This window comes from Schistocerca nitens, chromosome 4 (genome assembly GCF_023898315.1).
Source record: "Schistocerca nitens isolate TAMUIC-IGC-003100 chromosome 4, iqSchNite1.1, whole genome shotgun sequence".
NCBI lineage: Eukaryota > Metazoa > Arthropoda > Insecta > Orthoptera > Acrididae > Schistocerca > Schistocerca nitens.
In genome coordinates, this window is record NC_064617.1 from 440,703,267 (window position 1) to 440,725,342 (window position 22,076).

The 22,076-nt window shown below is 43.5% G+C and overlaps 1 protein-coding gene across 1 annotated transcript in view; it reads left to right on the forward strand.

The window, feature by feature from the left end:
- Nucleotides 1-22,076, forward strand: part of LOC126251550 (uncharacterized) — a 51,561-nt gene that overhangs the window by 13,152 nt on the left and 16,333 nt on the right. The window contains exons 3-5 of the mRNA XM_049952062.1: nucleotides 6,275-6,396; nucleotides 6,556-6,651; nucleotides 18,184-18,300. Coding sequence (XP_049808019.1) covers nucleotides 6,275-6,396; nucleotides 6,556-6,651; nucleotides 18,184-18,300 — 335 coding nt within the window. The remainder of the gene's footprint in view (nucleotides 1-6,274; nucleotides 6,397-6,555; nucleotides 6,652-18,183; nucleotides 18,301-22,076) is intronic.

Consider the following 22,076-nt stretch of genomic DNA (forward strand, 5'->3'; position numbering starts at 1 on the left):
GGAGGGCCCTTGGTCGGAGTAGGTGGCATCAGGGCGGATGACCCGCAATGAAGCATGGTACATCATCTCTCGCTGGCGGCCAGCAGTCTCTAAGCGTTCTCGGGCTCAATTTAATGCTGAAAAGTACAATCCGAAAACGTTCCCCTCTCTGGCCACGCCGTGGGAGGAACGTAAATCTCAGGATGGCAGTAGCAGTTATTCGCCCCGATTCTTAGTTTGTACGAGAGCTGATGGGGAGTCTTTTCTCTCCACAAAGCCTCAGTTCTTCGTCGAGCATTTAGAGGACAAGTTTGGGGAGGTGGAGGGTTTGTCAAAAATGCGCTCTGGATCGGTCCTGATACAAACGGCATCCTCTGCCCAGTCACGGCGGTTACTTGCTTGTGACAAGTTGGGGGATGTTGCTGTTACGATCACACCGCATAAGAGTTTAAATATGGTCCAGGGTGTTATTTTCCATAGGGACCTCCTTTTGCAGTCTGATGATGAGCTGCGCGCCAACTTAGAACGTAGAGGTGTTCATTTCGTCCGGCGCGTTCATCGGGGTCCGAGGGACAATCAGGTTCCTACCGGTACCTTCATCTTGGCCTTCGAGGGTGATACGTTACCGGAAAAGGTCAAGGTGATGGTCTACCGATGTGACGTCAAGCCCTATATCCCTCCCCCGATGCGGTGCTTCAAGTGCTGGAAGTTCGGCCATATGTCTTCCCGCTGCACTTCCAGCCTCACATGTCGAGATTGCGGACGCCCATCTCATCCCGATACTCCATGTGCCCCGCCTCCCATCTGCGTCAACTGTGGGGAGCACCATTCACCTTGCTCGCCAGACTGCAGAATATTCCAGAAAGAGCACAAAATCATGGAATATAAGACCCTGGACAGACTGACTTATACTGAGGCCAAAAGGAAATACGACCGATTACATCCAGTGAGAATGACATCTTCCTATGCCGCTGCTACAACACCTGTGCTCGCCCCATCAGTTTCGCGACTTCCGGCCGGATCGCTGAGTGGTACAACTCCTCCTGCCCTCTTGCCAGTGGGGGGCTCTACCCACCGGGTTGCTCCTGCGCCACCTACCTCAGGGGCAACACCATCCCCCCCATCAGGGACATCCGTCCCTGCTTCTAAGCCGGAGAAGTGTCCAACTTCTTCGGCTTCTCACGCTCGCAAGGGGTCCCTTGGGTCCCTCCCTTCCCAGGTTTCCACCAGCGGGAAGGCTGACGACCGACAGTGGCGTAAGTGCCCACAATCAGCTGGCCGAAGGGCTTCACGATCCTCCTCAGTCCCGGAGACTGAATCGGTGAAGCCCTCCCAGAAACCAAAGAAGAAGAGATCTAAGCCCAAGGAACTCGCGGTGGCAGCCACCCCACCGCAACCTTCCAGCTCTGCGTCTGAGGACGAGGTGGAGATTCTGGCGTCCGCTGAGAACCTCGATCTCGGCGGTCCCTCAGACGCCGTGAATAGCACTAGCGCAGGTGCTCAATCGGAGGCAGCAGGTGACCCGGCGGCGTAATCTGCCTTCCCAGTCCCGTCACGCCTTTCCCAGCCATGGCCAATACCATCCTCCAGTGGAACTGCAGCGGTTTCTTCCACCATCTAGCTGAGCTCCGCCAACTTATCAGCCTTCACCCTTTCTTCTGCATTGCTCTCCAGGAAACTTGGTTTCCAGCAATGCGAACCCCCGCCCTCCGTGGCTATCGGGGTTATTATAGGAACTGAGCAGCTTATGAAAGGGTGTCTGGTGGCGTCTGCATATATGTCCTTCACACTCTGCACAGCGAGTCTGTCCCTCTCCAGACGCCTTTAGAGGCTGTCGCTGTACGCGTGTGGACGCCACAGGCTGTTACCGTCTGCAGTCTTTACATTCCACCGGATGGTGATGTCTCGCAGCATGTCCTGGCTGCACTGGTCGCCCAATTGCCGCCACCTTTCTTGCTATTGGGCGACTTCAACGCCCATAACCCTCTGTGGGGTGGGTCAGTGGCAACAGGTCGAGGCGCCATCGTTGAGCATTTATTGTCGCAGCTCGATCTCTCGCTGTTAAATGATGGTGCCTTCACACACTTCAGTGTGGCGCATGGCACCTACTCCGCCATTGACCTTTCAATCTGTAGCCATAGCCTCTTACCGTCTGTCCAATGGAGTGTGCATGACGACCTGTGTGGTAGTGACCACTTTCCGCTCTTTTTGTCACTACCACAGCGTCACTCTTCTGGGCGCCCTAGCAGATGGGCTATGAATAAGGCTGACTGGGACTTGTTCTCCTCCACTGCCGCTTTTGAGCCTCTCTCTACTGATGACATTGATGCGGTGGTTCAATCGGTCACCACTGGCATCGTTACTGCCGCCGAATCTGCCATTCCCCGTTCTTCTGGGTCCCCTCGGCGGAAGGCTGTGCCTTGGTGGTCGCCTGAGATCGCTGAAGCGATTAAAGATCGCCGGCGGGCGCTCCAGCGTCACAAGCAACATCCCTCCATAGACCACCTTATCGCCTTCAAACGGCTGCGTGCGCGGGCCCGCCTCCTTATCCGCCAAGGCAAGAAGGAGTGCTGGGAGCGGTATGTGTCCACCATTGGCCTCCATGTCACTCCATCGCAGGTCTGGGCCAAGATTCGACGCGTCTACGGCTATCGGCCACCTGTCAGCGTCCCTGCGCTCTCACTGAATGGAGCAGTTTGTACTGACTCTGACGTCATTGCAAATCGCTTAGCAGAGCATTTTGCTATGAGTTCTGCCTCTGCGAATTATCCCCAGGCCTTCCGCTCCATTAAAGAGCGGATGGAACGTCGGAGCCTTTTGTTTCGCACCACCCACCCAGAATCTTACAATGCTCCATTTACTGAGTGGGAATTTTGCAGTGCCCTAGCTGCTTGCCCTGATACCGCTTCTGGGCCAGATGGCATCCACTGTCAGATGCTGAAACACCTTTCAGTGGACTGCCAGCGGCGCCTTCTCGATCTTCACAACCGTCTTTGGGTCGAGGGGGAGTTTCCGTCGCAATGGCGGGAAGGCATTGCCCTCCCCGTTTTGAAGCCTGGAAAGAACCCTCTGTAGGTGGACAGCTACCGTCCCATTAGCCTCACCAACGTTCTTTGCAAGTTGCTTGAACGGATGGTGAGCCGGCGCTTGAATTGGGTACTGGAGTCTCGGGGCCTTCTGGCTCCGTCTCAGGGTGGGTTCCGTAAAGGCCGCTCCGCCACCGACAATCTGGTGAGCCTGGAGTCGGCCATCCGTACTGCCTTTGCCTGCCGTCAGCACCTGGTCGCTGTCTTTTTCGACATGCGGAAGGCGTACGATACGACATGGCGTCATCACATACTTTCTACGCTTCATGGATGGGGTCTTCGGGGTCGTCTGCCGATTTTTATCCGCAATTTTCTGTCGCTTCGTACCTTCCGCGCGTGCAAGTCTCGGCCTCGTATAGTTCCTCCCACGTCCAGGAGAACGGTGTGCCACAGGGTTCTGTTTTAAGTGTCTGTCTGTTTTTAATAGCCATTAACGGGCTTGCTGCGGCCGTGGGAAATTCTGTCTCCGCTTCACTGTATGCTGACGACTTCTGCCTTTACTACAGCTCTACTGGCATTGCAGCTGTTGAACGTCAGCTACAGGGCGCTATCCGTAAGGCTCAGTCTTGGGCTGTAGCGCATGGGTTTCAGTTTTCGGCAGCCAAGACCCGCGTTATGCATTGCTGCCGGCGCCGAACAGTCCATCCTGAGCCGCGGCTTTATCTTGCTGACGAACTGCTTGCTGTGGTGGAGACCCACAGGTTTTTGGGGGTGGTTTTCGATGCCCGGTTGACTTGGCTGCCACATATCCGGCAGCTCAAACAGGCGTGTTGGCGGCATCTCAATGCTCTGCGATGTTTGAGCCACACCCGCTGGGGCGCCGACCGCTCTACCCTCTTACGGCTCTACCAGGCGTTAATCCAGTCCCGTCTGGATTATGGGTGCCTGGCTTATGGCTCAGCATCCCCGACTGCGTTGCGGGTGCTGGACCCAATTCTCCACAGCGGGATACGCCTTGCCACTGGTGCTTTCCGCACCAGCCCTGTGGACAGCATACTAGTGGAGGCAGGTGCCCCTCCACTGCGGTTACGACGCCAACACTTACTGGCTGCTTATGCTGCCCATGTTTTTAGCTTGCCCGGGCATCCAAATTACCGTGTGCTGTTCCCGCAGTCAGTCGTCCATCTGCCAGAACGTCAGCCCCGGTCGGGTTGTCCGATCGCCGTGCGTGTCAAGGAGCTTCTCTCCGGGCTTGGATTTTTCCGTTCCACCTCCTTTCCGGGCCACTTTGCGTACACCCCCATGGTGTGTTCCTCGCCCTTACCTTCGGCTCGACTTGGCACGGGGCCCGAAGGACTCAGTCCCTCCTGAGGCCTTCCGCCGCCGCTTTTATTCCCTCATGGCCACGTATCAGGGCTCTGGGATTGTTTACACTGACGGTTCGATGGTTGCTGGTCATGTCGGTTATGCGCTCACTCTAGGGGACCATTCCGAACAACGTTCCTTGGCGGCTGGCTGCAGCGTTTGCACTGCTGAGCTGGTCGCCATCTTTCGAGTCCTAGAGTATCTCCGCTCCTGCTCAGGTGAGTCCTTCATTATCTGTAGCGACTCCCTGAGCAGTTTACGGGCTCTCGACCAGTGTTTCCCTCGTTCCCGTCTGGTGATGGCTATCCAGGAGTCCCTGTCTACTCTTGACCGTTGCGGCCACTCTGTGGTCTTTGTTTGGACCCCGGGCCATGTTGGGATCCCCGGGAATGAGAATGTTGACCGTCTGGTGAAAGAGGCCACGAGTACATCATCTCTTGATGTTGGCCTCCCAGAGACTGATTTGCGGGCAGTCTTCCGCCGCAAAATTTTGGCGCTATGGGACGATGAATGGCGCGAACTGACGACGCGCAATAAACTCCGTGCTGTCAAGGAGACGACGGCTGTGTGGCGGTCATACCTGCGAGCCACTCGCAGGGACTCAGTAGTTCTTTGCCGGCTCCGCATTGGCCACTCCCGGCTGACACACAGTTATTTACTGCGCCGGGAGGACCCTCCTCTATGTCGCTGTGGGGCGGCTTTGACGGTGGCCCACATTTTGATGGCCTGCCCCCTTTTAGCTGTGGTCAGGCAGACATTTGCGCTGCCTGATATGCTCCCTGCCCTTTTAACAGACGACTCCGTAATGGCTGACTTAGTTTTACGTTTTATTCGGGCAGGGGGCTTTTATCATTTAATCTGAGTGTTTCTGTTTTATGTTATTGTTTTGTGTTGATTCTGGCCCTTGGCCTATGCTTTTAAACTGATTTTTTTAACGTGTTTCTAAGTGGTTGGCTTTTCCTTTTTTTTTTTTTTTTTTTTTTTTTTTTTTTTTTTTTTTTTTTATTTCTATGGTCGGCCAACCACCGTCACACTCTGTGTGGTTTTAGTTCGTTTTGTCTTGTCTTTGTCTCAGTTTCTCTTGTTCTGTATCGTCTGTGTTCTATTCTGTTCCTCGTTTTTATTCTCTGTGGGTGTTCTTTGTATTTGGAAAAAGGGACCGATGACCGTAGCAGTCTGGTCCCTTTGATCCCCCAAACAAACCAACCATACCTGTGTACTGGAGACAGAAAGGTTGGCATAACAGTGAAACATCTACTTCCTGCTTTCTGCGATGGTTATGCTGTCATTAAATTGTGACTAGCAGGAGCTGGCTATCTGTCACTACACTTGGTATTCTTACCTTCAGTTTATTACATCTAATAACAGGTATACATTTCTATTCATTTATTGCTGAGTGATTTTCCTCCCTCAGCTTGATAAACCCCTTTCTGTAAGTGGATGGAAAAGTTTGACGAATTGTAGGTGCAACAAACATGCCTGCTTCATGCGCCATCAGCCATGTTAGCCATTGCCTCTCTCCTACTCCACATGCACCACCACTCGCTCCCTCTTTTCCCATGCCCATGGAATTCTCTCTACGCTATTTTGTTGGCTCCAATCACATACCTAAACTCTGCATTTTTAATTCTTGAACATCATATTGCATATATATAATCACTCCTTTTATGAACTGAAGTGACCCCTGGTTCTGAAAGCTACCATTTTTTTTTACATCTTTTGTTCATTCATATGTTCATTACCATGTACATAGTATATGTTCTCCTGCATCCCCATGACTGTTATTAAGATGGTTGTAACTTGAATTTTTAGTTACATGTTTGGTTTATCTGCTCTATACATTCAATTTTAGCTCTCTCCAAACCAAAATTTCATACCAACCATATTTTATAATTGTGTTCTAGGTGCAGCACACTGTTCTACTAAGACTCATATGAAACACTTAAGTGATGTTACCATAAAGAATATGTGTGGAAAACCAAAGGATGTAATTATTGATATTTTATCAGAAGATAAATCATACACTGTAAGTAAACAGTACACTACATTCCATGTAAAAATTAACTGACACAGATATTTCAAGTATTTATATATGTAAGTTGAATTACATTTATGAGAACAGATATAAAATGAAATATGCTTAAATCCCTATCAATTTTTTTGACATTTTTCTAAATATTTTCAGTATTTACCTTCAAAAGTAACTGTGAAACGATGTGCTGGACATTGTATGTCCGGCATGACATGTATTCCAAGAAAGAAAAAAATGACACCAATTGCAGTAAGTAAATTATGGGTTATATTTTGTACATCATAAGCAACCCCAAAATTTATAGCATTATTTTTCACTATATACTTTCTTTATGCTACTACAAAGCTCCTGAAATGTAAGTGTTCAAATGTTATGCTCTATATTTCACAAGCCTAGCCTCGCTTTTCAAAATTGTAGATGCAAATTTATCTCGCTTCTGGAGTCTTGAGTCTTACCTTAAGTTTATGGCATCAGATAACAGGTATCGACCATAAATAACACAACACTGTGCCAATCACATAATGATGAAGAATATTAAAACATGTCGAACAAGTGAAGAACTAAACTGATGAGCTTATACATTATTACCACAAGCTTAATAGCATGTTGGACCATCTTTGCAACACAATACAGCAGCAGTTCTGCATAGCATGAATCTGACGAGTCCTTGGCATTTCTGCAGGTATGTGGCAACAGATGCTTATCCACAGGTGATAAGATTCCTGTAAATTATGGGCTGGTGGTTTGTGAATGCAGAACCGGAACTTGATAGCATTCCAGATGTGTTCCACCACGTTCAGATCAGGCAAATTTGATGGTGCAGACTTCAACATGAGTCATTATCATGCTTCTCAATGTCTTTAACATGATTCTGACCTTGTGATACAGACAGTTTATTCTGCTTGAACATGTCATTGCTGTCAAGGAAGACACAAGCTTGAAAGGATGAAAGTGGAGTGTGAGAATATTCATATATATAGTCCACTGCTGTCAGTGTGCCTTTGATCACAGGTCTCCTGGAAGCCCAGGAAAATATCCATTGCAGCATAAAATTGCCCCATTGGCCTTCATCTATGGCATGGTGCATGTCCCGAGCAGGCATCTGCCCGAATGATGGCATATCCAGGCACAACCATCAGACCAGAGTAATAAGAAATATGACTCATCTGATCAGGCAAAATGTTCGCATTGATACACAATCCAATAGTGATGATCCTGTGACTACCGCAGATGTGGCTAAGGATATCATTGGATCAGTGTGGGAACACACAGTCACTGTACTTCGTCATCAGATCTACCACAGACTGCTGCCTATCTTGCTTTACAGAGTGGACAAGCCTCTGACCTCCACGATTTGTGATGAAGTTTTCACACATTATCACCAACTTGGGCTATCACTGTCCTCCAGCCATTTTCATAGCTGCTATGACCATAACACAGAAACAGCTGATTATCTATCCCATTTCTGAGATGTTCATTCCCAGGTGCTGGACCTTGACAGTCTGCTCTTTATCAAAGTCACTTACGTCACTTGAGGACCATATCATTACTAGCATGATTCCCCTTTCATCTCCACTCCCTTGATCCTTACTGTGTCACATGCCTGCAACATGTCCGTTTGGGACTTAGTCTCGCAGGGGACAGTAGTCATAATGTTTTGGTACACCTGTGTATGTCAACACAGAGATCTAGCTAACGGGAACTGCTCCTCGAAAATAAAAGATGTTTACATGCTGTGAGAGAATGTTCCTCACAGACTGTGTTGTTGTCACCCTTTAAACACTATGGCATGCTTTGCATGAGGCTTTTTGTAGAGCATGTGAATTGGAGGATATTTGCGTGACTAATTACCAGAATCACCCAAAATTCCCAAAACTGTATTCTAACTCATACATATAAGACAAGAGTTACAGAATAAAAGTGTTGTAACTGAAAAAAGCAAAAACACAGGTAGGTTTAAAGAATTCATCTTGTAAGATTACCACTTACTTTTCAGTTTTATTTACTTGAAACTTTTTGTATGATTATAGTTTAATTTTGCTAATAATGGAAATTATTCAATAATAGACCTTTTCAAAACAATTTGTGTGAGTTTATTCATGCTAATGGAAAAACAGGCATCACATTTTAAAGAAATATATTTGTAAATACTCTACAGCAAAGGAAGTCATGGAGAAAGAGTGTCCATTCCAAGAGATGTCATAGCCATCAAATTTAAACCCAAAATGAAGCCTTTCCCATCTACCTGCCTTAGGACCAGGTAGCATCCTACAAATGTCTTCTTCCTGAAAACCTGACACATCAGGAACATTAGGCTATACAAAAAAATCTTCATCTGATTCCATCTTGGAATGCAGTTTCTCAGAAACAAAATTTTACATCACTTATAAGTTGTCCAACATAAAATTTTACACTATTAGCCAGCACTGATCAACTGATCTGTCAGTGTCAAAGAATATGGACGGCACTGCTCAAAGTCACCCCTTGAAAGACAAGCCTTCATATTTTATTTTTTTACATCACCAAAGTATAAATACAACATGTTATGCTTTCTGTAAATATCCATTCAAGCGCTAACTTTGCCCATAAAAACTCATTTCAAATTCTAAAACCAAAAATGCTTCTAATAACAAGGAAAGGTGTTTGTGGTTACATTTCCAGAAAAGTACTTTATTTTCTGAAGTTGATATACAACATTATTTTGTATCGACTGTCACATCATCTGAAAGTATCAAATATTGGTAATTTTTAATGACTGTAGCCTTAGTTCCATATTTAAACAACAGAGTGTGCATTTACTTTAAAAAGATGCTAAACTGCCGTTCAAATCAATTGCTGTTCGGTCACCTCACTTTACTGTCATGGAAATAGTTGCAGTAATAAACAATATATTATAGAATATAAGTTTGGAAGGTAGGAGACGAGGTACTGGCAGAAGTAGAGCTGTGAGGACGGGGTGTGAGTCGTGCTTGGGTAGCTCAGTTGGTAGAGCACTTGCCCGCAAAAGGCAAAGGATCCGAGTTCAAGTCTCGGTCCGGCACACAGTTTTAATCTGCCAGGAAGTTTAATATATTATAAGTCATAAGACAGCACATTACCACACATCACGGGAAGTTAATACAGCATAGTACTGAGCAGCACGGAAAAGTGTGTGTACACTATTCAAATTAATGTAACATAAGAATTTTTGCAAACTTTAATGAAAATCTTTTATTAAAAAATGTTTATGTATGTGACTATAAACACTGCATAAACATATGAGCATTGCCTTTCAATGAAAAAAATGATGCTGGCTCCAAGTCTAGGTCGCAACTAGATACAACATGCAAGCCTGATGTCTGGTTTATAATCAGAAAGTATATAGTTATCCCTATGTGATATTACCAATAAAAAGTGTTATGTAATTTATATTTTTCAACATCTTATAATATGCAATAGGTCTCATCTCTTATTTTATTTCATACGTTCAGACACACCCATTAGTGTATGTGGCTGACATTTTATCAGATATTTTATTTATTGTTCAGTGTATTGTACCAATGAATTTGCTGCAATATTACAAAAATTGGAATATGTCCTTCATGAAGGAATGCTGTAATCCTACAATAATAGGTAAATAATCATTGTGGTTTTTTGTAATGAGGTTGACCAAATTTTTTTCCCTTGCAACATTTGTGGTTATATCCAGGCAGCTCTGTCCCACAGTTATTTTATATTTTTTATGAATTAAATCCTCGTGCGTTTTTTTATGCATTCGTACATTACTATGATACAGGCACATTTGTAACTGCATGTCTTTGTAAATTTTCCATACTAAGTATTTAGCGCCACCTAGTGGCAGCCTCTTGCACCTAGAAGTTCGTTCGTGTGTTGTCGGCCTGACTCTAGCTGCAGCAGGAACACATCTTCTAACACTGTACTATGTGGAGGGTATTTTGTTACTTGCTTATTTTACTGTTTTGATGTGTCTATTATGTTATGGAAAGCAATGGGGTGTAACATAATAATGCCTTTAGTATGAAGGTCAGTGTGCACTATATCGAACCTAAGTCGTATGAAGTCTACCAGAAGCGATAGGGCTTTGCTCTATAGGATTGCGGTAAGTGACACATGGATGTTGTCTCTGTGTGTTGTCCGAATGCCAAGGAACACCCACGTCAGTGCTTCATAGCAGGACCCACCATGGCACATTAGGGCCTCACAGTCCTGTGCCACTTCTTGACCAAGCTGTTGCTCTGGAGATAGTAAGAGGTGGCACACGTGTGACTGATGCTGCACAGGCAGTATAGGTCTGTGAAGAGGGAGGATTCAAACTGTGGGCCTGGTCTGTGGTAATCCATTCCAAGATTACAAAATGCATGATCCATGACTTTATAAATGTGTGCTCTGTTGTTTCTACTGTATATCATGGATGGGTACTACCTTGACCGCATCTCAGTGATCTATCAATGGCCGAAAGCTGGTAACAGATGCCTTCAGATTGAGGAAGATATGCTGCAATGTTGACACGTACATGCTTGAAAAATGCTTTGGGTATCAGAAAGTGTCTTGGCTGTAGCTGGGCATATCAGCAGGTTTTGCTTCATTGACAAGGTAGGCAGCACTGTGCCCAGTGCCTGCAGTCTTGCTTAACCCCATGTCACTCTAACCCATCATGATGGTGGTATTATGATGTTCTGATTTCTGGGTGGCTCAAGTTTTGTAGTCTGTTGAACATTCCCTGATAGATACTGAGTGGCACTATGGGGACATACTCTGTTTTGGGACATGTCGCACAGCAGTGTTAGCTCTGTACTGGGTAAGATTCAGCATTTTATTCAAAGATTGGCTGTCATATCTGTTAAGAGTTCACTATGCAAGGGTTGTTGGCTTGCTCTGTGGCCATAAGTTCACAGTTATACTGTAACAAAATTGCACTGATCTGCAAAAGGGAATCTGTCGTTATGTTGTCTGCCCCTTCAATGTGGCGGATGTCAGTATTGTACTGCAAAACAAGGTCTAGGTGGTGAAAACGGCAGGGGCTGATGTCTTGAGGCTGATTTTATATTGGGTCACAAATGGCGTATGGTCAGTGTAAACTGTTATGTTGTGCCCTTCTATGTCCTCTCAAAAATTTTTAATGGCAGTGTAGATCACAAGCAGCTCTTGATTGAACACAGACCATTTAGACAGGGGAAATGTAAGATTCTTGGAGATGAATCTAGTGGCTGCAGTACATCATTGACAATTTGCCAGTGTCTTGTTGTAAGGGTGAGTCACATATTTGAGGTGGCATGGCCTAGTGTGATAGCACTGACTAGTGATTCTTTGGAGGTCAGGAATGTTTCTTTCATGCTTGCTAGCCATGTGACCTTCCTCTTGCTGTGTTTGTCCTTTTTGGCTTGTGTGTCTGTCAGCAATGCATGTGAAGTAGCCATTTGTGGTAAGATGTGGTAGTAAAAGCTTAGTGTACCAAGGAAATGACGTAAGTCATGGTATGTTTCCAGTAGACGAAGATTCTGGACTGTACCTGTATGTTCTGCCATGGAGCAGATGCCACCCCCATTCAAGATGCGGCCCAGAAACGTGACCTTAGATTGTTCAAGTTGGGATTTAGCCTCATTAATGATAGTCTCTCCTTTACAGAAGGTGTCTAAGACCTGCTCTAAATGAACTGAGTGGTCTTCGAGGGTACTGGAGTAGATCAAAACGTCTAAATACATGTAGCAGTGGGGTAGGCAGTGAGGTGTCCATCAATGAATCACTGCTATGTGTGGGCCACATTATTCAAGCTGTATGGCATATATAGGTACTTGAAAAGCTCAAACAGGGTAACATTGATGGTTTTCACAATGTTGTCTGGGTGTGTTGGAATCTGCAGGTTTCAGCTCTCTGAGACTGCAGACGTGTGTGCAAGTTGCATTTGCGTGAGTGTGTGTTTGTGCGTGTATGTATGTGTGTCTACTGCTGACAAAGGCCTTAATGGCCAAAAAGCTATAATTGTGTGAACTATTTTGTTGTGCCTATCACGACTCTGCATCTCTGCTATATGGTGAGTAGCAACTTTCCTTCTCTGGTATTGAAATTTGAGAACTGTCAGTTGTGAATGAGGATATTGTGGTCAAGGTTTGTGAAAATCACAGTTAAAGTTTACAATTGATGTTATAATACTACACAATATATCACATTCCTGTAAAGCATAGGTAATGTTTACAACTGACAATTAAATATGACATAGTATATAATGACACCCAAATGAGTTTTGATAAAGTCAAGATGAAAAAACATGCATAAATTGTACGTAAAGTTTTTGAACATAAGTTTTCAAAATGAATTTGTGTGATGCATGTGACTTACCTCAAAGACAAAGGAAACACCAGGAGTCATCTTATATACATAACTATAAGTACATAAATGGTTGACTTGCACAGATTTTGCAACTTAGCTGACTTGTTGTCCCTTTTTACACTAGCGTGCCAAAGACGAACAGTGCAGCTTCAGTATATATCACAAGAAGGACATGAAGTGTAGGGCACTGCAAATGCACATCCTTTTGGGGTGGGAAATATGTTTGTGTGAATGCTTCACAAACTATGTATTCAAACAATGGAAAATACAGAATGAAATGTAACAATATTCTGAGAAGGAAAGTTGCTACTCACCATATAGCGAAGATGCTGAGTCGCAGATGGGCACAACTAAAAGATTTTCACACTTGAAAGCTTTTGGCCAATGGGCTTTGTCAACAATAGACACACGTACATACACACACACACTCACGCAAAGGCAACTCACACACATAACTCAGTTTCAGGCAACTGAAACCACACTGTGAGCAGCAGCACCAGTGCATGATGGGAGTGGCGATGGGTTGGGGGAAAGGAGGAGGCTGGGGCAGGGAGGGGGAGGGATAGTATGGTGGGGATGGTGGACAGTGAATTGGGGGAGGGGGGGGGGGGGGGAAGGTAGGGAAGGGCGGCAGCTGTGGATGCATTGCTGGTTGTCCATACCAAACCTACTAACCACCAACAATACCTCCACTTTGACAGCAGCCAGCCATTCCATACCAGGAAGTCACTTCTGTACGACCTAGCCACCCATGGTTGTTGCATCTGCTGTGATGAGCAGCCCCTCTTGAAATATACCGAGAGTCTCACTGAAGCCTTCACTGACTGTAATGAAAATGAGCGTTTGGCGTCATTAGCTGGGAGGCCCCTTGCGGGGCAGGTCCGGCGCCTTGGTGCAGGTCTCATTACATTCGACACCACATTGGGTGACCTGCTTGCCAGGGATGAAATGATGATAAAGACAATACAACACCCAGTTCCTGATCAGAGAAAATCTCCGACCCAGCCAGGAATCGAACCCGAGCCCATAGGACGGCAATCAGTCACGCTGACCACTCATCTATCGTGGCAGACACAGACTGTAACTATCCTCCCAACCTTGTATAAAATCTCCTGTGCCTTATCTTTTCAGTCTCCCACCACCTCCCAAAGTCCCACCATCTGGCCACAGAGGAGCACTCCCCTCGTAACTCAGGACCACCCAGGACTGGAGCAACTGAATTTCATTCTCTGGCAGGGTTCTGATTACCTCTCGTCATGCCCTGAAATGAGAAATGTCCTGTCCACTACCCTTCCCACCCCTCCCACACTAGTATTCCCCTGTCCACCAAACCTACACAATATACACGTCCATCCTTACACAACCCCTGCTCCCAATCACTTACCTCATGGCTCATACCCCTGTAATAGACCTAGATGCAAGACCTGTCCCATACATCCTCCCACTACCACCTATTCCAGTCTGGTCACTAACATCATCTATCCCATCAAAAGCCAGTGGTCTACATGCTAAGCTGCAACCACAGTGCTGCATTCTATGTAGGCATGACAACAAACTAGCTGTCTGTCCACAGGAATGGCTCTGACAAACTGTAGCCAAGAAGAAAGTGGACCACTCTGTTGCTGAACACGCTGCCTAACATGATATCCTTCATTTCAATGACTGCCTGTGCCATATGGATCCGTCCCACCAGCACCAGTCTTTCTGAACCGCGCAGGTGGGAATTTTCCCAGCAATACATCTTACATTCCCGTAACCCTCCTGGCCTCAACCTTCATTAGTCACTGTCCTCACCTATCCAGTCCCTTCCCTGTTCCCAGTCCAGCACTAAACAGCCGTCATTCCACCACCACACCCAGTCTTTTTATTTCTCTCCTTTTCCACCTCTTCCCCTCCCCCCCCCTCTCCTCTGCCCTCGGTCTAACTGCAGCACTTTGCTGTCCGCCACCCCCACCATGCTATCCCTCCCCCTCCCCCCTCCAGCCTCCTCCTTACCCCCACACAGTCGCCACTCCCATCACAGTGTTGCTGCAGCTTGCAGTGTGGTTTCAGTTGCCTGAGACTGCAGTCGTGTGTGTGAATTGTGTTTGCATGAGAGAGAGAGGGGGGGGGGGGGGGGGGCGAGAGAGAGAGATGTCTTGTCTATTGTTGACGAAGGCCTTAATGGCCAAAAACTATAATTGTGAGAGTCTATTTGTTGTGCCCAAACACGTCTCTTTAGAGTAGCCTGCTCTGTAGAACTGGTTCCTGGTGTCACCAAGGGTATACAATGATTTATTTTAGGTTATTTTACTTTTATGATTGTATTCATTCTTTGACAACTTACAAAATGTAACACTCTTGTTACAAGATTAAAAAAGAAAGGTCTGGTAATGGCCTTATAGGATACCAAAACTCATCAGCAAGTCGTAAATGTATCTAGACTGATTTATTGGAATAATTTTATCAACCACTGTGTTTCCCAAGAACAGTGTTCTAAAAATGTTCTGAACAGAAAACTGTTTGGCAAAGGTTGTTGGCCAGTAGACTGGTGGTGATTGGGACCAGGAGGATTATGGGAGTTATCCTTGCAACACATCCTTCACTCCTGTAATTCTCCTGGTCTCTATCTCTGCTAACATACTTTCCCCATACCGCCTGCCCAACAGTTTCCCCTACCTCTATCATACCACCTCCTCCCAGTCCATGCTAACTTGATTGTGCACCCCACCTGACAGACTCCAACGCCCATGTCTCACATACCTAGCCTCGGCACCTGCCACCGGCCCTTCCTGCATTCCAGTTCTGCACATCTGCTGCCTCCCTCTAAGCCACTACCTACCATCCTTGATCCATCCTCCTGCTTCTCACCTCTTTCTCCCACAACTCACCCCAACTGATATAGTCTCCACGTCAGGCCACCTGCAATCCCAGCATTATGTGTCCAGCCAGCACAATGTTGGTGATAACTGTTTATTGTATCTGAGCAATCATAACTGCAATGGGCTTGGTGCTATCAAAGTTCTACCATTTTCCGAGAACTTTGAACTTTATGTAAATCCCCTTTTATTTAGTGAATAGTTCCAGCTATAGAAATGAGGGTTTCAGCAAATGATAGTATGCTAAGGGGCATGTACTTTGTTATGTAATAAAGTGTTTTAACTCCTGTGGTGATCAACATATTGAAGCAAGTATGATTTTTTAAATAAAATGGTATACTCTCTTTAAAAGCATCCTTAAATGCTTAAAAAGATTAGCACAGCGATACAATGCTTGTTAATGTTTAGGTTGAAACTCTTAACAAAAGTATCTGAGAAATGTACTAAAACTGGAAAGGAATGTGGCCAGAGTCAGCTCCTGCAGTTTAAAGACTGCCAAAAGAGCTCTCATGTGAGGCACTGTAGTTAAATGCAGCAAGACAAATCTAGGCTACTAAGATGAAACCTCATCTCTTTTGTGACACGATTACAGGGTCATCTATGATTTTTGTGTATGGAACTACAGCAAATGATAGCTTCTTATGCCTCAGCTGGGACTTGAGAAAAGTATTTAAATTGTGCTTGTGTCTCCAGGTTTTTGTGGAGACAACTAGTGTTTCATCAGGCAGTTTTCCATTTAAACCCTCCCCGTTTCTGCTTACTTGTCAAAGCTAAAACAGAAATATCATTCATTCATACTTCCTCATGATAAACAGCCCTAATCCAGAGAAAAAATAAACTGCTGTGATAACTTATTTAAATTCAGGAAAAAAAAAAAATACTTGACCTGTCTTTTCCTGGAAACACCTGAATACTTCCTGAAGTAAACCACCTGCTGTTGGACAAATGGGTGTATAAATACTACTTGAAATTGTAACTAGATTGGGTACAATTTAAATAAACAGTTTACTCAGAATGACTGATGACATGTCATCCACAAAATAAATACTTTTCTTAATGAAAGGCAGTTTTATACTTTTCTTAAATATGTTCTCAAACTGTTTATTATCAACTGCAATGCACATTTACAATCACTGTTTGAGAGATAGATGAACATATGAAAGTAAAATGAGTGACATGGCATTTCATGCTGTGGTGATTTGATTGCATATATCATATGGCATAGTTGCTGTCCATAAAAAGAAATTAAGAGGTGTCAAGTCAACAGCCCTGGTCAGCCATTCCATCCTATCCAATGGTCAGGAACCTTTACATTTAGTATTTGCATTGCAACTTGGGAAGAGTGAGCTGAGCAGCCATCATGTTGGAACTTTATACACCACTGCTTATCCAGTGGTTATCTTGTAGAAGAACAGATGGAATGTCTGTAAGAAAGTGTTTATACATATTTCCAGTTAACATTCCTGAGATGAAGAAAGGCCTGAAAATGGAATTTCCTATGAGGCCCAACCATAGGTTTACACTTCATGGTCATTTTGTTGTTGTACATTACCATGGTTTGTAAAAGTTGTTTCATCAGTAAAGAGCACACATTGTAAAAACATAGCGTCATTTTGCAACTGGTGCAGAGCAAACCAGTAAAATTCTAAGAAACTTTTGAAATTACATCCTGAGGAGTGCCTGATGTGGTGACTGATGTTACAGATGGAATTGATGTCGATGCAAGATGTGAATGATACTCCTGTGGTTGATTCCACGTTCTTTGGAAATACATCTTGTGCTACCATTTCCTGTATAAAACCTGCATGTCTAACTTTTTCTCATTGGTGTAGATGGCTGCATGCAAGGAATGTTGAAGCAGAAGTGACCTGCTGATAGATGACAGTTTCTGCTAGTTCTGCAGTGCAGACAAGTAAATAGTCATAAGGCTGGGTACTACAATGTGGATTGGCATGAGCATATTTACAACACAATTCCAGCTGACTTACCTTTAAATTTTAGAATTTTTCTTGGATCCTTTTGTGAAGAGTTTCAGCCTTTACATTAACAAGGATTATCACTGTACTTGTCTTTTCAAGAGCTTTCAATGTCATTAAATATAGTATATCATTCTATTTAAAATATCACACTTGCTTCAATACCTCAATTGACACAGGAGTTACGGCTTCTTATCACATTCCAAGGTAAATGCCCCTTTGCATACTATCATTTGCCAAAAACCTTGTTTCGATATCTCAAACCATTCATGAAATGAAAGGGGTGTTACATTTTACATGATTCACCCTGTATATGGAGCCTACATAACCTTGGTCATGCGAAAAAATGTAGTGTGTTTTTTTAAAAGAGGGACAGAGAGGATGGGGGAATGAAAGTCTTTTGGAATTTTTATTTATTAATTTAAAATATATTAGACATATAAACAAGAAAAGAAACAACACACACACACACACACACACACACACACACACACACACACAGAGAGAGAGAGAGAGAGAGAGAGAGAGAGAGAGAGAGAGAGAGAGAGAGAGAAGCCATGGTTCCATCATATTTAATAAATTAAAATTGTTTTCATAATATTTTATTGTGGAACTTCCAGGTAAGACGTAACGAACGAAACACTGGTTATGTAACTTGTGGGTACGTGCAAATAGAAGAACATATCTCCTGCAAATGTGGTTGTACAGTAATGCCCGGTGACTGCAATGACTTACAGGTGAGGGAAATTATGAAAATTTCATTAAATTGTACTAGTCATTTTACTGTTCACATTTTCTTGGACCAGTACGATATGTAGAAGAACGCTCTGTTGTACTATGCTGAAAACTCTTTTTCTGAGAGATGCAAACAAAAAAAGGGAATAGCATAGCAAAATTTATTAATGATTTATTGTATTAGCTTCCTGACTCATCTCATTACATTGTGTACATGTTTAATCAAGATTAGCATATCAGTTTTAAACATAGATACAGACAATCTGTCCTTTCAAGCTTTTATTGTTTTGATGTTGAAAACACTAATAAAAAATGACATATAAGTACCTTGTGTAATCTATATTCTATGCAGAAAGTCAAAGATATGAGTATTAATAATGGAAATTAGTACACACAATTGATGTAACAACTTCAGAATGGCTCATTATAAAGTAAGAACTTAAGAAAATGCAAGTTTCCTGAGTTCACAGAGGACACGATTGAAATAAAAATAATGAATTAAAGTGTATGTGAGAAGATTAAACTAATGGAATTTTAATGAAACTTATACAGAAAAGGTATTATATTTACCATGTTGCTGCAGCAGTAAGCAAAACTGAGAATAATAAGAAACACAAGCTCTCTGAATCAAAGATGCCTACATGTTTTTGGAGAGAATGAGAGTAATGGGAGATGAGGATTTGTCTATGACACACAGTCTAAAAAGAAAAAAAAAACTGGACATGATGAGTGGAAAATGAAATTAGCAACAAATGAGATTAAAAACCTTAAAAGTTTGAAGCAGCAGGAAGGCCGGTGAATAAAGTCAGAGAAAAGACAAGGGCAGTGAACAACAGAAGCACAAATTATATGGAAATGTGGAGCAACAGAAAGAATGAAAGTAAAATGAAATGGTAGAGAAACAGCAGCTAAGGAAAGAAATTATGTAAAATTAAAAGAAAAATCATAATTTGTAAATTGTGATCATTATGATATGAGGAGAAGAGGGCGAATAAGTAATCAGTGACAATTGTGGCAGCTCCAAGGATCATCTCAAATGTGATGCCCTTTTGATGGAGCAGATTCAACTAGTGATGGGACTGGAGTAGGCAGCTGTAAAGAGTACGCACAGAACGATCTTGTGATTTCCATTGTGATGGAAGACAGAAGAGTAACTCCATTATGGTCAATACTATTAAAAATCAAATGAATTTACCTCTTCTCTTTCAATATTACCCTGATCTGATAAGCATCAAGCAATGTCTCCATTGCCTTACCAACTGTTCTCCACACAGCTGATCATCTCAACCTCCTGGCAATATACTGCACCCTTCTTCTGCGTATTCCTGTGTGATATGGGTCTTATCATTGTGACCACTCTGTTAAAGCTGCTTTACCATTAATGGAGGGAAAATTAATGTTTTTTATATGCCCCTCTTTTTCTTTTCCTTTTTCCACTCAGCTGTATGTATTGATGTCAACATTATCTGCTATTAAATTCAGATCCAAATGACTTTGAGCCATTTGGCTCTGAAATCAGTAACGTATCAATTTGGCATCAACAAATGCAAATGACTGGAAAAAGGAAAAGGTAAATTGGGGGCCAGGACACCTGTGAAAGCACCGATGTTGTATATCAGCTCTGTTGCAACCATTGCACAGCTTTTTATATTGGTGTGACTACAAACCAGGTCTCCATTATTCAGGTAGTGAAGGGGGACGAAAATTTAATAGTCATGGGTGACTGGAATTCGAGAGTAGGAAAAAGGAGAGAAGGAAGCATAGTGGGTGAATATGGATTGGGGGAGAGAAATGAAAGAGGAAGCCGTCTAGTAGAATTTTGCACAGAGCATAACTTAATCATAGCTAACACCTGGTTCAAGAATCATAAAAGAAGGTTGTATACATGGAAGAATCCTGGAGATACTAAAAGGTATCAGGTAGATTATATAATGGTAAGACAGAGATTTAGGAACCAGGTTTTAAATTGTAAGACATTTCCAGGGGCATATGTGGACTCTGGCCACAATCTATTGGTTATGAACTGTAGATTAAAACTGAAGAAATTGCAAAAAGGTGGGAATTTAAGGAGATGGGACCTGGATAAACTGACTAAACCAGAGGTTGTACAGAGTTTCAGGGAGAGCATAAGGAAACAATTGACAGGAATGGGGGAAAGAAATACAGTAGAAGAAGAATGGGTAGCTCTGAGGGATGAAGTAGTGAAGGCAGCAGAGAATCAAGTAGGTAAAAAGACGAGGGCTAGTAGAAATCCTTGGGTAGCAGAAGAAATATTGAATTTAATTGATGAAAGGAGAAAATATAAAAACGCAGTAAATGAAGCAGGCAAAAAGGAATACAAACGTCCCATAATGAGATCGACAGGAAGTACAAAATGGCTAAGCAGGGATGGTTAGAGGACAAATGTAAGGATGTAGAGGCTTATCTCACTAGGGGTAAGATAGATACTGCCTTCAGGAAAATTAAAGAGACCTTTGGAGAAAGGAGAACCACTTGCATGAATATCAAGAGCTTTGATGGAAACTCAGTTCTAAGCAAAGAAGGGAAAGCAGAAAGGTGGAAGGAGTATATAGAGGGTCTATACAAGGACGATGTACTTGAGGACAATATTATGGAAATGGAAGAGGATGTAGGTGAAGATGAAATGGGAGATACGATACTGCGTGAAGAGTTTGACAGAGCACTGAAAGACATGAGTCGAAACAAGGCCCCGGGAGTAGACAACATTCCATTAGAACTACTGACTGCCTTGGGAGAGCCAGTCCTGACAAAACTCTACCATCTGGTGAGCAAGACGTATGAGACAGGCCGAAATACCGTCAGACTTCAAGAAGAATATAATAATTCCAATCCCAAAGAAAGCAAGTGTTCACAGATGTGAAAATTACCGAACTATCAGTTTAATAAGCCATGCTGCAAAATACTAACGTGAATTCTTTACAGACGAATGGAAAAACTGGTAGAAGCCGACCTAGGGGAAGATCAGTTTGGATTCCGTAGAAATATTGGAACACGTGAGGCAATACTGACGTTACGACTTATCTTAGAAGCGAGATTAAGGAAAGGCAAACCTAAGTTTCTAGCATTTGTAGACTTAGAGAAAGCTTTTGACAATGTTGACTGGAATACTCTCTTTCAAATTATAAAGGTGGCAGGGGTAAAATACCGGGAGCGAAAGGCTATTTACAATTTGTACAGAAACCGGATGGCAGTTATAAGAGTGGAGGGGGCATGAAAAGGGAAGCAGCGGTTGGGAAGGGAGTGAGACAGGGTTGTAGCCTGTCCCCGATGTTATTTAATTGGTATATTGAGCAAGCAGTAAAGGAAAAAAAGAAAAATTCGGTGTAGGTATTAAAGTCAATGGAAAAGAAATAAAAACTTTGAGGTTCGCCGATGACATTGTAATTCTGTCAGAGACAGCAAAGGACTTGGAAGAGCAATTGAACGGAGTGGACAGTGTCTTGAAAGGAGAATATAAGATGAACATCAACAAAAGCAAAATGAGGATAATGGAATGTAGTTGAATTAAGTCGGGTAATGCTGATGGAATTAGATTAGGAAATGAGACACTTAAAGTAGTAAAGGAGTTTTGCTATTTGGGGAGTAAAATAACTGATGATGGTCGAAGTAGAGAGGATATGAAATGTAGACTGGCAATGGCAAGGAAAGCGTTTCTGAAGAAGAGAAATTTGTTAACATCGAGTATAGATTTAAGTGTCAGGAAGTCGTTTCTGAAAGTATTTGTATGGAGTGTAGCCATGTATGGAAGTGAAACATG